General features: G+C 57.8%; 2 protein-coding genes across 5 annotated transcripts in view; one reads left to right on the top strand and one right to left on the bottom strand.

Moving 5' to 3' along the window:
• LOC140594183 (bone morphogenetic protein 8B) overlaps positions 1–4,492 on the top strand; it is a 34,808-nt gene extending 30,316 nt beyond the window's left edge. Inside the window, exon 7 of the mRNA XM_072723738.1 lies at positions 1,918–4,492. Coding sequence (XP_072579839.1) covers positions 1,918–2,067 — 150 coding nt within the window. The 3' untranslated portion in view covers positions 2,068–4,492. The remainder of the gene's footprint in view (positions 1–1,917) is intronic.
• On the bottom strand, positions 4,341–13,104 carry LOC112908214 (peptidyl-prolyl cis-trans isomerase E-like). Of its 4 annotated transcripts, none has more exons than XM_072723739.1 (5): positions 12,622–13,104; positions 11,654–11,689; positions 6,114–6,240; positions 5,917–5,968; positions 4,341–4,448 (listed from the first exon to the last, which is right to left on the bottom strand). In XM_072723739.1, the coding sequence occupies exons 1-4, from the start codon at positions 12,699–12,701 to the stop codon at positions 5,936–5,938; spliced, it is 276 nt and encodes a 91-aa protein (XP_072579840.1). In that variant the 5' UTR covers positions 12,702–13,104; the 3' UTR covers positions 4,341–4,448; positions 5,917–5,935. The 4 variants fall into 4 exon arrangements, with proteins under 4 accessions (XP_072579840.1, XP_025839452.1, XP_072579841.1 ...); XM_025983667.2 differs by having other exon boundaries at positions 5,917–5,964; XM_072723740.1 differs by lacking the exon at positions 11,654–11,689 and having other exon boundaries at positions 5,917–5,964.
• Positions 13,105–13,353: the final 249 nt, after the last annotated feature.

The following is a 13,353-nucleotide window of genomic DNA, read 5'->3' as shown; positions in this document are numbered from 1 at the left end:
AACCGCCTTTCCCACGTCAGGTGGGGTCTGCCCTCCCCCCGCCCCCCAGGAGCCGCCTTCAGCCTGGAGCTCAGTGGGATGAGGCACGTGAGCCCCAGCTGCCCTTTACGCACCTGCTTCCTGCTCCTCCCGGGGCTCAAGGGCGTGCGGGCCGAGGGGCCCCTGCAGCTCCCAAGTCCAGCTGGCTGGGTGGGCTCGGGCGGCAGGTGACGTCGGGGGTCAGGGGCCGCTCATGGGGCCTTGGGTCCCGCCTGAAGGGCCAGGTGGGTGGACTTAATCTCTTGTCCAGGGACAAGCAGGTGCAAAGTGCCACCACCTTCCTTGCTCTCTGGAAGTGCTGCTCCGGCTGCAGCACAGAAGGATGAGGGCGGGGCAGGCAGGGTGCCAGCGGGGGGCTGCGGTGGCCCCCCCGACAGGGTGTCCGCGAGCTGGTACAGGGCAGAGGCAGGGCGGCCCTCGGGAGGGGCAGGGAGTGGGGCACCTGGGGTCTGTAGGTGAGCCGTTCGGCTGGAGGGCTGTGCCTACCCCGAGGTCCTGGGTGCCAACTGGAATATTCCCCGTGTCCCCTTCCCTCCCCACGGAATCCATGAGAGCGGGGACCAGGTTGGGACATCTCTGTGCCCCGATCCCGGTGGGGCCGGCACGAGGCCCTTGTCCTGGATACGCTGGTGTGGGGATCGAGCAGAGAGCCATTGTACCCCCTTGGCAGGGGCGTGACTTGTACCCAGAGCGGCCCAGCCAGTGACAGACCCTGTGACCTGCTCGCCCAGGGCCCACACCAAGCTAAGGGGGCTGGCACCGTGGCCTCCACAGCCCCTGGTCTGGGCCCAGATGGGACAAAGGCCTGTCTTTCTGTCTGTCGTCTGCGGGGAGTCTCAGGCCGCGCCCGGCGGCGCCAGACTTTCCCCCAGCTCCAGGTCAGGAGCGGCCCTCGTGGGTTTCCAGCCCGCAGAGCCCCAAGGCTGCTGCAGGGGGGCCGTGTCCCCTGGTTTCTGTCCCGTGGGCCTACGGACACCAAGCCCAGCCATGGCGCGTGGAGGTGGGGATGTTGGGGGCAGTGGCAGCCGCATCCCCGCCGGGCTGGGCCTCCGCGAGGCTGCTGGGCCCTGAGCAACCAGTGTCCTTCTGCAGGCGGCTCCGCGCTGGGCCTACGGGGCCAAGGCTGGGCCTGGGGGGGCGGGGGCCAGGCTGCCGGCGGGCCCCCCACCAGATGGCTTCGTCTGGGTCCCACTCAGTGCCCCTGCCAGGGCTGGAGGCCGGGGTTGTGGGGAGGCCACCTCACCTGTGCAGCCCCCCGGCCAGGCCCCCTGCATGTGGCCCCTGCCCAGCCGCTGGCGCTGCAGGCACGTATTTTTTGGATGCTGAAGGCAGGCCGCTCCCTCGGGCCCGTTCCTGGCAGCAGAGCTGTGGGGGGCAAGAGATCAGTGCGCTAGGCCCAGGTCCCACTGCCACGCGGGGAGCCTCGTGCCGCCCCCAGGCCCCGGGCCTCAGTCCTGGTCTGTCCAAAAACAGTCGTGGCCTTAGAGGTGGGCTCCAGTGTGGGAAGCGCTTTGTGGGAAAAGCGCGTTGCACACCCCAGGGGCGGGCCTAGGCTGCTGGGCCATCTCCAGGCCTGTGACCATCACCGGCTCGCACGTGGGAGGGAGACAGACCACGAACGGCTGGGGGGGGGGGGCACATCACAGAGGCACAGAGAGGGGCGCGGAGGGCACCCGGAGGGGCACCGTGTGCTGGGCTGTCCCGTCTGAGGGGATCCAGCTGGGGCTCAGGGGGTGCCCTGAGGACAGTGGGGCGGGGAAGGGGTGGGGCACATCTCCATGTCAGCACCCACCTCAGCTGCAGGTGGGGAGGGCGCAGGGGGTGAAGGCTCGGGGAAGCCCCGTGTTCATGCCTCTGCCCGCCGCCCCGTCTGGCCAGGTGCACCTGATGAAGCCGGATGCCGTCCCCAAGGCGTGCTGCGCCCCCACCAAGCTGAGCGCCACCTCCGTGCTCTACTACGACAGCAGCAACAACGTCATCCTGCGCAAGCACCGCAACATGGTGGTCAGGGCGTGCGGCTGCCACTGAGGCCCTGCCCCCCTCTCCTGCAGGCAGGGAACACTCACAAAGCCACCATTGCTGTGGGGGGGGGGGCAGGGAGGGCCACATATGCCTGCCGGGGTGCCCTGCCCCAGCCCTGGGGTTTCTGGTAGACTGGCCGGCCCAGCCTCACAGGCCTGAAGGACGCAGCACTGCTGCCCGCGCGGTGCCACTTTGACGTCCCGTCTTAGGACGTGTCCTTGGCCATCCCCAGCCTGCGCTGCAGGTGACCCCGGCCCGAGGGTGACCAGCTGGATTCTGAGCAGGGCTCCTGCCCTCAGCACAGCGAGTACTGGGCTCCTAACGTGGCACATTCATTGGCCACCCACCAGGCCACTGCAGCACCTACTTGCGTTCCCTCCTTAGGGAAGAGGTGTGAGCACCCCCCACCCCACAACAACCTTGGGGCGCCCAGTTCCCGCCAGCTTCTCCACCCTGAGAGACGCCACTCTTAGAGCCAAGGCAGTGGCTGCAGCGGCCCCAACCAGCGCCATCAGTACCCAGCCCGGTGTGCCTCCCACTGACCCCAGATGGGCCCTCAGAACCGTCAGCACACGACCCCACACACCCACCGGCCGCTCAGAGTTAAGATGAAGCCCGTTTCTCGGGGCCCCTGCAGGCTGGGCAGGGGGAGCCGCGGGGGAGCCCCCAGAGGTAGAACAGGCCGCTGCTGCTGTGCCCCGCTGTGCCCAGGAGCCCAGACCTGCAAGCGAGAGCGGCCTGTGTCCCAGGGCGCGACAGGCAGTAATTAGGGGCCCGGGCAGGGCACTCCCTGAAATTGCTGCTCTCCTCAGAGCCGCCGCCAAGCCTGGACTGCCCCCCAGGCCCGGCAGAGGTGGGAGCACCATGCCCCGGGGCACATCCCTGCAGTCACCTTGCCCCCCGAAGAGGGGACCCGGGTATGGAGGCCGGGCCCTGTTGGGGGACAGCCGGTGCCGAGGATCGCAGAGGGTGGGCCGGACTGGGTGCAGGGGGCCTGGACCGCGGCCAGGCAGCGACCCGAGCACAGTGCACCTGGACTCCGGAGACCCGGGTTCTGTCTGGTTCCCCCGCAGCCTCTGACCCGTGTGCTGCCCGAGTCCTGCTCGGGTCAAGCTTCAGTCTCCCCTGCTCCCGGCAGAGCCGACACCCAGCCTGGGTGCTCAGCTGCCGCTTCGGGACCTTAGTGACCAGCGGTCGCCTCCCAACACCAAGGGCAGCGAAGGCCTGGGAACCTCTGACCTGCACTTGGGCTCTTGGACGCCCAGCGTGTAGCCCGCACGCCGGGGCTGGGGGCCCTGCCCGGTGTGCCCTGGGATGCATGAGGATGGCCATCTGGATCCCCTGCCACACCGTAGCTGACTTCTGGAGCCTGCGGCCGTGCAGGCGACCACCAGACCAAACCCCAACCGAGAAGGCCGTGGCGTCAGTGCAGGGACAGCCCACTCATTCCTGTGGCTCACCTGCCGCCCAGGTTGCGGTCAAGGTGGGGGCGGGGGCAGGGGTGGGGGGGGGTTGGCCTCGGAGGAACAGCCATGTCCGGGGTGCTGACCCGGCACCGCCCCATGCGCCCCTAGCCTGCGGCCCCGCCCACCCGCCGGCTCACCGGGCCTTCCGTCCGTGAGTCGCTGTGGAGGACGGTGGGTAACGTGCTTCAAGAAACGCCCAAAATGCCACAGGACCAGAGGCTGTGGGTCAGGGAGCAGACCCAGCCTGGACTCCCGGCTCTGCGGCTGGTTCCAGTGACGTAGGAGGTCCCCCGCAGGTTCAAGGGCTTTCCTCGGGGCGTTGGCTCTGTCCTGGCGAGGCCGCCGGGGTCAGCGGGTGTTGCTTTACGGGAATGTGCCCGTCTGGGCCTCCCCAGCAGCCTTGCACTCGAGGCCACTCCTCCCAGAGCACATCCAGCAGGTGCCCCTGTGTTGGAACCGACACTGGTCCCGCCTCAGGCTGAGGTGGGCCTGGTGCGCTCCAGGCCCGGGGACCTCGGGTGGCACGGGGCACGCCCCTGCCGGGGCTGCTGTGTCCCCGCGCCGTCCCCAGGCCTCCGGAATGCTGAGCTGGAGCTCTGCAGACGGTCTCTTCTCACCCAGAGCTGCGAGTCCGTTTGGCCCTAAAAAAAACAAAAAACAAAATAAACTTTTCCTCACTGAGAATATCAGGGGTGTGGGCACCAGGGAAATTTTTGAAAATAAAAAGTATCAAAAAGAAAAAAAAAAAAAAAGAAAAGAAAAAGTATCATACAAATATACACAGTCCCAGCACAGAGCTCAGCATCCGCTGTACCTCCTTCTGGTCTCCTCGCGCACACGTCTGTCTCCAGGTAGACACTACGGGTAGTTTACAGGTAGGATCGTGCTCTGCGCGCTGCTTGGTGATCTGATTTACTCAACCTGATGTATTTTGAAAATGTGTTATTAAATCTTTGAAAGCATGACTTGTGCCATTCCATCCGTGAGCCGCACCCTGGTTCTGTCCCCATTCCTTCCCCGCAGCCAGGCATGGGGTCCCCATGGAGCCCGGCCCAGCGGAGGCAGGCAGCAGATGCTCGATCGTCAGCCCGGATATCGGGACCTGTCCACTCCCCCGAGGCTTGGTCACCACCCCGGGAGGGTTGGGGTGACCCCATGACAGATTCTGGGGAGGCTCTTACACTTCACACCCGCCACCCCAGGGCTCCTGGTCCCCGGCTTCCCAGCCAGTGTGCCCAGCCCGCCCACCCGGGGCAGCCACGGAACCACAGCGACGAACTGTGTTCCCTCCATGGACGTCCTGTTCTCCTTCCTGGGGCTCAGGCCAGCCCATGCCCCTCCCCATGTCATCCCTAGAGCCAGCCTGTCAAGTACCCCGCACACCTTTTCTCCCACGCCAGCCATGGCCTCATCGCTGCCAGTCCCCACACCGTGACAAGGCCCCCGAAGGCAGAGACCAAGGTTGGCCAGGGATGCTCGCGACCTGCCGGGGTCACAGGCCTGCTCCCCTCCCCTCCTGGCTCAACCCAACCTCAACCCAAAACAAGAAGCCGCTGCACCCAGTGGCTGGAGTGTAGACCCTGATCAGAGCCACTGGCAGGCAGTAGGTGAGCCAGTGGCTGCCCGGGAGTCGTTTCTGGTGACTGATGGCTTCTGGGGCTCGGCCTCCGCACACGGGTCATGCCGAAGGGTGACCAGCAGCAAAGCCTCGAACTGGCACAGACTTGGACTTGCTCTGGGTCTAGGGGAGGGGCCAGGAACCATCTGTGCCTCAGTCTCCCCAGCACCAAGCGCAGGGCCCGGCAGGACTCTACTGACCACTGGTGCAGCGACCGAGTAACAGGCGACTGGGTGCCCGTCTGACTCTGGACCAGGTGTGAGGGCAGGACGGAGGCAGGGACAGCAGGATGGAGGCACCTGCACCAGCTCAGCCTCCGCGGCCCTGCGGCCGCCTGACAAGGGTGCGCGCTCAGGGCCTCGGCCCGGGCGGGAGGCACACGGCAGCGCGGTGCTCTGCTCTGTCGCAGGAGGAGGTCCAGGCACAGCCGCAACCTTTGTAAACACCTGGACCTGGCTGACAGGCAGCAGGACAAGAACTAGGATTTATTTTAGCAGAAGCGATGTCCAGGAGCCACACGGGTGGGCCCAGGAGCAGCCGCGGCAGCAGAGGCCTGGAAGACGCGGCGCCTCTGCCCTCCCGGCCCACGGCCACCCCGGGGAGAGAGCCAGAGGAAGCCCGGGCCACCTCTGCACAAGAGCTACTCCAAGCAGACTCCAGGAGCCGGGACACAAAGCCCTGCTTGCCCAGAGGGGACTGATGCCCTGAGACGGTGTGACCGCTCCGGGACGCAGGGCAGTGCAGACACGGGGGGTGCAGACTCATACGTACTCCCCGCAGTCGGCGATGATCACCTTCTGCTGCGGCTTCCCGTCCTTGCTGCCTTGTGGGGGCAGAAACCGGGGAGGGTGGAGGGTGACGGGTGGCTTGGGGCCCCTCCCCACGTGCCCCCCACTCTCCCCTGAGTGGAGCAGCGCTCCCCCAGCTCCCCCATGGGGCCATGCACCTGGAGCTGGGCAGCCCCCCACCTCGATCTGCCGCAGGACATCCAGGCCTTCCGTGACCTCCCCGAACACCACGTGCTTGCCATCTAGCCAATCCGTCTTGTCACACGTCAGGAAGAACTGGGGCCGTAGCTGGCCATGGAGAGCAGGCCTGGGGGCGAGAGGGGCGGCTCAGCCCATACCCCGGGGCCCGGCCCTCAGAGGGACATCTGTGCCCACGTGTGTGGACAGCCCTTCAGGCAGCTCAGGCCCAGGAGGATACCGTGTGGACGCCTCATCTTCCGCTCAGGTGAAGTCAATGAAGTGGTGAGCAGAGTTGTTTAAACTACTTTAGATTGGTTTAGCCTTTCATTCATTCATTCAATACTGTCTACTTCATAGCCAGGCTCCTCCTGGTAAGCCCTGGGGACACTGGCCCCAGCCCTGGTGTAGTCACACTCTAGTCACTCAAAAGATAAATGTGGATTCATCTCAGGGACACAAGGCTGGTTTAACATCCAAAAAGCAATATGACGTAGCACATTAACAGGATCAAGTACAAAAAAACACAGAATCATCTCGATAGAATGGAAAAGGCATCTTACAAAACTAGGAAGAGAACCTGCTCAGTTTGATAAAGAGCCCCTACAAAAGTCCCCACATGGTGAAGACTAGGGATTTTTGCCCGAAGCTCAGGAATAAGACCAAGACATCTGCCCTCACTGCTTCTATTTGACATTGTACTAGAGGTTCTAGTCAGGGCAAATTGCAAAAAAAAAAAAAAAAAAAAAAGTGAAGTTCGCTGATGACATGATCTCGTTATACACAAAATCCTAAGGAACCTATTGGAAAACTATAGGACTAATAAACTCAGCAAAGTTGCAGAATATAAGATCAATACACAAAAATCAACTTCTCTCTAGACTGGAGCAATGAACAATCTGAAAATGAAATAAAATGAAATCAAGAGGGGAGGCTCAGTCAGCTGGGCATCTGCCTTCGGCTTGGGTCATGATCTCAGAGTCCTGGGATCAAGCCCTGCATCTGGCTCCCTGCTTAGTGAGCATCAGCTTCTCCTCTTGTTCCCTCTCCTCATGCTTGTTTCCTCAGTCTCTGTCAAAGAAATAAATAAAATCTTAAAAAAAAATCAAGAAAACAATTTCATTGACAATAACATCGAAAGAATAAAATACTTAGGAATAAATTTAAAAAGTAGAAGCTTATACTTTGATAAATATAAAATATTACTGAAAGAAAGTAAAGACCTAAACAAATGGAAAGAAAGCCATGTTCATGGGTTGGAAAACTTAATTCTGTTAAGATCACGACACTTCCCAAACTCATCTACAGATTCAGCGCAATCTCCATCAAAATCCTAGCTGGCTTTTTTTTTTGCAGAAGTTGAAAACGTATTCCCAAAATTCATATGGAAATGCTAGAGACCTAGAGCAGCCAAAACAATCTGGAAAAAAAAAAAGAACAAAACTGGAAGATCCACACTTGTCAAATTCAAAATGTACCATGGAGCTGTCATAGGACAGATTTACAGATCAGTGAGGCAGAGCAGAAAGGCCAGAAATAAGCCCTTACATCTATGGTCAATTGATTTTCAACAGAGATGCCAAGACAAGGAAAAGAACAGCCTTTTCAACAAATGCCTGGGACAATTGGACATCCACAAAGGAAGGAAATTAAACCTCTTTTCTCATACTATACACAAAAATTAACTCAAAATGGGTCAGAGCCCTATTTAAGAGTGAAGCCATAAAACTTAAAATACAAGAATAAATCTTCATGACCTTAGTTTAGGCAGAGCCTTCTTAGTTATGACATCAAAAACACACTGATAGAAGAAAAAATATATTGGACTTCAACAGAATTAAAACTTTTCTGCTTCAAAGTAAACCATAAAGAAAGTGAAAAGACAACCCACAGAATGGCCAGAAACACTCGCAAATCATGTATCTGATAAGAGATCTATACCTAGAATATTGAAAGAACTCTTGCAATTCAATAATAAAAAGACAACTCCATTAAAAAATGGGCAAAGGGGGGATCCCTGGGTGGCTCAGCAGTATGGCACCTGCCTTTGGCCCAGGGCATGACTCTGGAGTCCCGGGATTGAGTCCCATATCAGGCTGCCTGCATGGAGCCTGCTTCTCCCTCTGCCTGTGTCTCTGCCTCTCTCTGTGTGTCTCTCTCATGAATGAATAAATAAAATTTTTAAGAAATAAAATACGGGATCCCTGGGTGGCGCAGCGGTTTGGCGCCTGCCTTTGGCCCAGGGCGCGATCCTGGACTCCCGGATCGAATCCCACATCAGGCTCCCGGTGCATGGAGCCTGCCTTCTCCCTCTGCCTGTGTCTCTGCCCCCCTCTCTCTCTCTCTGTGACTATCATAAATAAATAAAAATTAAAAAAAAATTAGAAAAAAAAGATAAAATAAAGCTGTTAAAAAAAATCCTACTACAGAAGAGCACAGCCTAGTGGCACAGACATTTGCTCAGTCAGTGGAAGCACATCCCACAGTCACATGTGGGCATGTCTCTGTCTGTCTGTCTGTCTGTCTCTCACACACCCAGAGGTAACAGGACCACGTAAGATTCTGGAGGAGGTAACACCTGAGCTTAAAAAGCCCAGGTCTGGCAGGGCTGAGAGGTAGCACAGGCTGTGTGCTGGCGGTGTAAATGCCAAAGCCTGGGGCCTGCGTGCTGCCCTCGACGGGGCCACGGCCCCGCTGCACCCTCGGTGCTGGGGGTAATGGGAGCGGTGGGAGTGGTCGGGGTGGCGGGGGTGATGGGGGTGATGGCGGTGGGGATGATGGGGTGCTCGGGGCGGTGGGGCGCCTGCCGCAGTACAAACCAGCCCGGTGAACGTCAGCCTCAACTACCCCAATACTCAGTCACACCTTCTAGAATCCCGCAGAGATCAGGGAAGCCTGGGTGCCGCCCCCGAAGCGGCTACTAACCGCGAGGCCGACAGAGCAGGAGGCACTTCGTGGCCGGGGCGCGGGCACCTGCGGAATCCGGGCGCCCCGCAGATGCTGGAGGAACCTCCCAGGAAAGGCGACCTCACGACCGGGGCGACCTCAGGACCGGGGCGGGGGCGGGTGGGGGAGCCGTGGCTCCCGAGGGGGGGGGGGGGGCTCTCGGCCTTCCCCGCGGATTGGACGACGACGAGGTGGGAGCAGGGAGACGAGCGCGAGCCCCGCTGCCAGAGACGGACCGGAGTCCGGGGACAGGACGGGGCGCTGAGCAGGGGGGCGGGGGGGGGGGGGAGCAGGGCCCCGAGGGAAGCCCCAGGGGGAGCCCAGCACCGAGGCGGATTGGCCTGCGGACGCTGGACGGGCCGCCGCTGCCCCCTGGAGGCAGCTGGAGACCTCAAGGTGCGGTCTCGCCGTCGGGACTGCTGGGGGTCCCGGGGCTGCCGGGGAGGGGCGCGCCCGCTTTAGTGCGAAGGGAGCAGGGACCCAGACGCCCCGCAGCGCCCCCGTAACAAGAATCCCCCCGTTGTTAAAGGAGGCCCCTCACCCAGCCTGGAGCCCAACAGGGGGCTTGAGCTCTCTACCCTGAGATCAAGGCCTGAGCGGAAATCAGGGGTTCGTGCTTCATGGACTGACACCCCCACCCCCAACCCCGCGCCCTAAGAAACAATTATTCTTCATTCTCTCAGACTTTCCAATGCCCTGAGAAAGTTATGTAGCACAGAAAAATCTCTTCATAATGATCTCAGCTAAGAACCTAACTCCATTTTACACATAAATCCAAAGACTCCTGGGGGTCCCTGGGTGACTCAGTCGGTTAAGCACCCAAGTCTTGATTTCAGCTGGGGTCATGACCTCAGGGTCCCAGGATGGAGCCTCCTGTTGGGCTCAGCACTCAGCAGAGGGTCTGCTTAAGATTCTCTCTCCCTATGCCCCTACCCACCTCCCTCTCTAAAATAAATCTTTTTAAAAATCCAAAACTTATTTTCTGCGTTGAATTTTTCCAGAAATAGACCTACCACATAAACTGAGGGAACAGTGAAGTTTCCTTTTGTTCAGAATTCTACCGAGGGATTTTCAGTTTCAGAAAATATTACCGTGATCCTGGCAACAAAACACACCTGTAGCAGTCAGCACTGCAGTTAGGGCTAACGGTGGCTCGGGGCAGAAGAGCCGGTTAAAGTATTTCACATACTTGGCTGTGGCCAAGCATTTAAATACCAAAATACATACTATTTTATTGTAAATCACTTTCATTTTCTTTTATAATTATGACATAACACTATTCTTTATTTTTTTTTAATTTTTTTTTTTTTTTGTATTTATTTATGATAGTCACACAGAGAGAGAGAGAGGCAGAGACACAGGCAGAGGGAGAAGCAGGCTCCATGCACCGGGAGGCCGACGTGGGATTCGATCCCAGGTCTCCAGGATCGCACCCTGGGCCAAAGGCAGGCGCTAAACCGCTGCGCCACCCAGGGATCCCTATTCTTTAAAAACACTATGTGATGGGGCGCCTGGGTGGCTCAGAGGCTGAGCGGCTGCTTTGGCTTGAGTTGTGATCCCAGGGTCCCCCCACGGGGAGCCTGCTTCTCCCTCTGCCTGTGTCTCTGCCTCTCTGTGTGTGTCTCGTGAATAAATAAGTAAAATCTTTAAAAAAAAAAAAAAACAAAGAAAAGAAAAACTATGTGATGGAAAGATATGTGAGCCAGGATTTTCATTTCCACTTAAAGAATCAGGTCTAAGAGGCAGGCACTGGGCTAACAGGTTCAGAACCATGAAGGGAAGAGGGAGGGAAGAGAGGCAAAACAAGGGTTGAGCTCTGGGTCCCTGCAACACTTCAGAGGTTGGGGGAGGAAAGAGGAGACCGAGGTGCAGTAGCAGCCGAGGAGAATGGGAGTGGTGGGTAAGGCAGATGGCAGTGGACGCCTGGGGAAGCCACTTCCATCCCCTTCGAAACCAACACCCTTACTCTCTCACCTCCCAGGAGCGTGAGACGCTCACAGACCCTGGAGAAGTTCCGTGCCAGGAGATGCCCTCAGTGGAAGGGAGCTGCTCACTCCTCCTGGGCCTCAGCCAGAACTCACGCCTGGGCCCCAGGCCTCAGTATGGAACAAGCCAGGGGCCCCAAGCCTGGCACCCTGGGACCAGCTGAGGCCTGTGTGACTGCACCGTGGCTCAACTCCACTCTGCACAATCTGCTCCCCTTGCTCCCTTGCAAGAGTTGTCCCCGAGATTACCCCCTGACAAACTTTCCACAGGTGACCCTCCAGGAGTCTGCTTCCCAGAAAAATTTGACCTAAAACAGCCCAAAAGTGAAAAACAATCTAGTGGTGGTAACGTATCCATGTTTTTCAGACATATAATAAAAGCCAAATCATCACCTGAAAGAAATGAATGTTGCTTTGGCAGGCAGAAAAACTGACGCTGGGAGAGGGGTGGGGAGGAGAACATCATGTTGTAACAAACGTCACAGAAGGATTTTCTTGAAACTATGTGCAATTATGACTTTGGTAAACCCCCCCACCCCGAAAAAAAAAAAGAGGATTATGGATAAAAAACAATCATTATGAATAATCAAGAAAATAGGAAACACACAATACCTGTGAATGGTAGTCACCTCAAAGGCAAGGCAAGAGCTGGAGGTAGTGAGGAGAAAATAAATGTTAGCTTTTAATTTAGAGCTCTAAAAATAGTCACCTTCCAGTGGAGAAAGCTGGCAGCCCTCTCCTCAAGCAAGTGACCTAAATTGACCTCACGAATGCTAGAAGTATCGTCGTCGTGCGCTTCCTCACACGAGGTGTTCCTACCAGAACGTTCACGTGGGGAAGCACCAGGCAGAGACTAAGAAACCCTCTGCAGAGCAGGCCTGTTCTCTTCAAATCCTCGAGATCAAGAAAGACACCGAGACTCTGTTCCAAACAGAGGGAGGCTACAGACTCGACTGTGCCCGTGCAGCGGGAGTCCTCGCCAGGGAAGGACCACGACAGTCCCCAGAAAGGGCGATGCTAGGGAAGTGCTGAAACCTGAACTCGGCCCAAAGATCAGGAAATAGCGTGCAGATTCAGCGGGCATGCTGTGATCACGTAAGGAAGCAGTCTTGTTCTTAGCAAATATATACTTAACTATTTAGGGGTCAAGAGGCACGATGTCTTCAACTTCCTCTCAATTGGCACAGCCGGGGTGGGGGTGGGGGTGGGGGTGAGGAAGAAATATATCCGAGTGTGTAAATTAAATGGAAAAGTGTACAGAGGGCAAAAAAGTAACGTAGTGAGTGGATAAAGCATATGTAAGAGATCCTCGTACTATCCCTACAGAATATTCCACGCATCTGTGTCTGCAAAATATCAAAACAAAACTACCAAAAAAAAATACAATTTATAACTTGCAACTGCCTATCTTTCTAATGGTCCTAAGCCTTCAAGAATGCCTGTGCAGGCTCATGTGACAAGAGGCTGGGGTCCCAGATGTCTCAGAAGGGCTCAGATAAAAGGTGTTGAAGTCTCAAGATTCCAGGCAGCTTCCTCCCCAGCCGGCTTGGCCACCAGCCTCGGGCCAGAGTCCTGCTCACCTGCTGTCACGGGAAACAACGTCTAAACACAGCAGCATCTGGATGCGGCTGGCCGGCTTGTTCCCGATCTTGATGTCCATGTACACCTGAGGATTTGACCGGGCCTTTTTGGCAGCGGGCTCTCCCTGGGTGCAGAAATCATTAGTTTGGAGAGCACTCTGACTCCCCAGGTAGGAGAGCGAGCATTTTTTTTTTTTTTAAGTTTTATTTTTATTTAAGTGACCTCTATACCCAACATGGGGCTTGAACTCCCAAAGCCGAGATCGAGAGTTGTAGGCTCTACTAACGGAGCCTGCCAGGCGACCCAGGAGACCGAGTTCTCTGAACACACACCAAGGACCTAAATGCAGCAAGCGGGCTGTGGCAGGTGCTGATGGGGAAGGCTCCGGGCCGTGGAAGGGCAGGCGGAAGGCAGAGGCCAGGGCCCTGGTCCCTGGCCCGACCCCCAGTGACCGGAACCCCCAGCACCGGCTACCTGAGCCCTATTCCACAGGCTCAGGGCCTCATCACACTCGCCCTGAGACGCACCAGCACGCTGCACCCTGGCCTGCAGTGTGCAGCGCTCCACACCTGCAGACCCCAGTTCAGAAACATCTGGTGGCTTAGTCGGTTAAGCTTCTGCCTTCAGCTCAGGTCATGATCCCACATCCTGGGATAGAGCCCCGTGTCAGGCTCCCTGCTCAAAAGGCAGTCTGCTTCTCCCTCTCCCTTTGCTGTTCCTCATGCTTATAT

The sequence above is a fragment of the Vulpes vulpes genome, chromosome 10 (assembly GCF_048418805.1).
Source record: "Vulpes vulpes isolate BD-2025 chromosome 10, VulVul3, whole genome shotgun sequence".
Classification (NCBI taxonomy): Eukaryota; Metazoa; Chordata; class Mammalia; order Carnivora; family Canidae; genus Vulpes; species Vulpes vulpes.
This window is presented reverse-complemented; position numbering and strand designations above follow the sequence as displayed.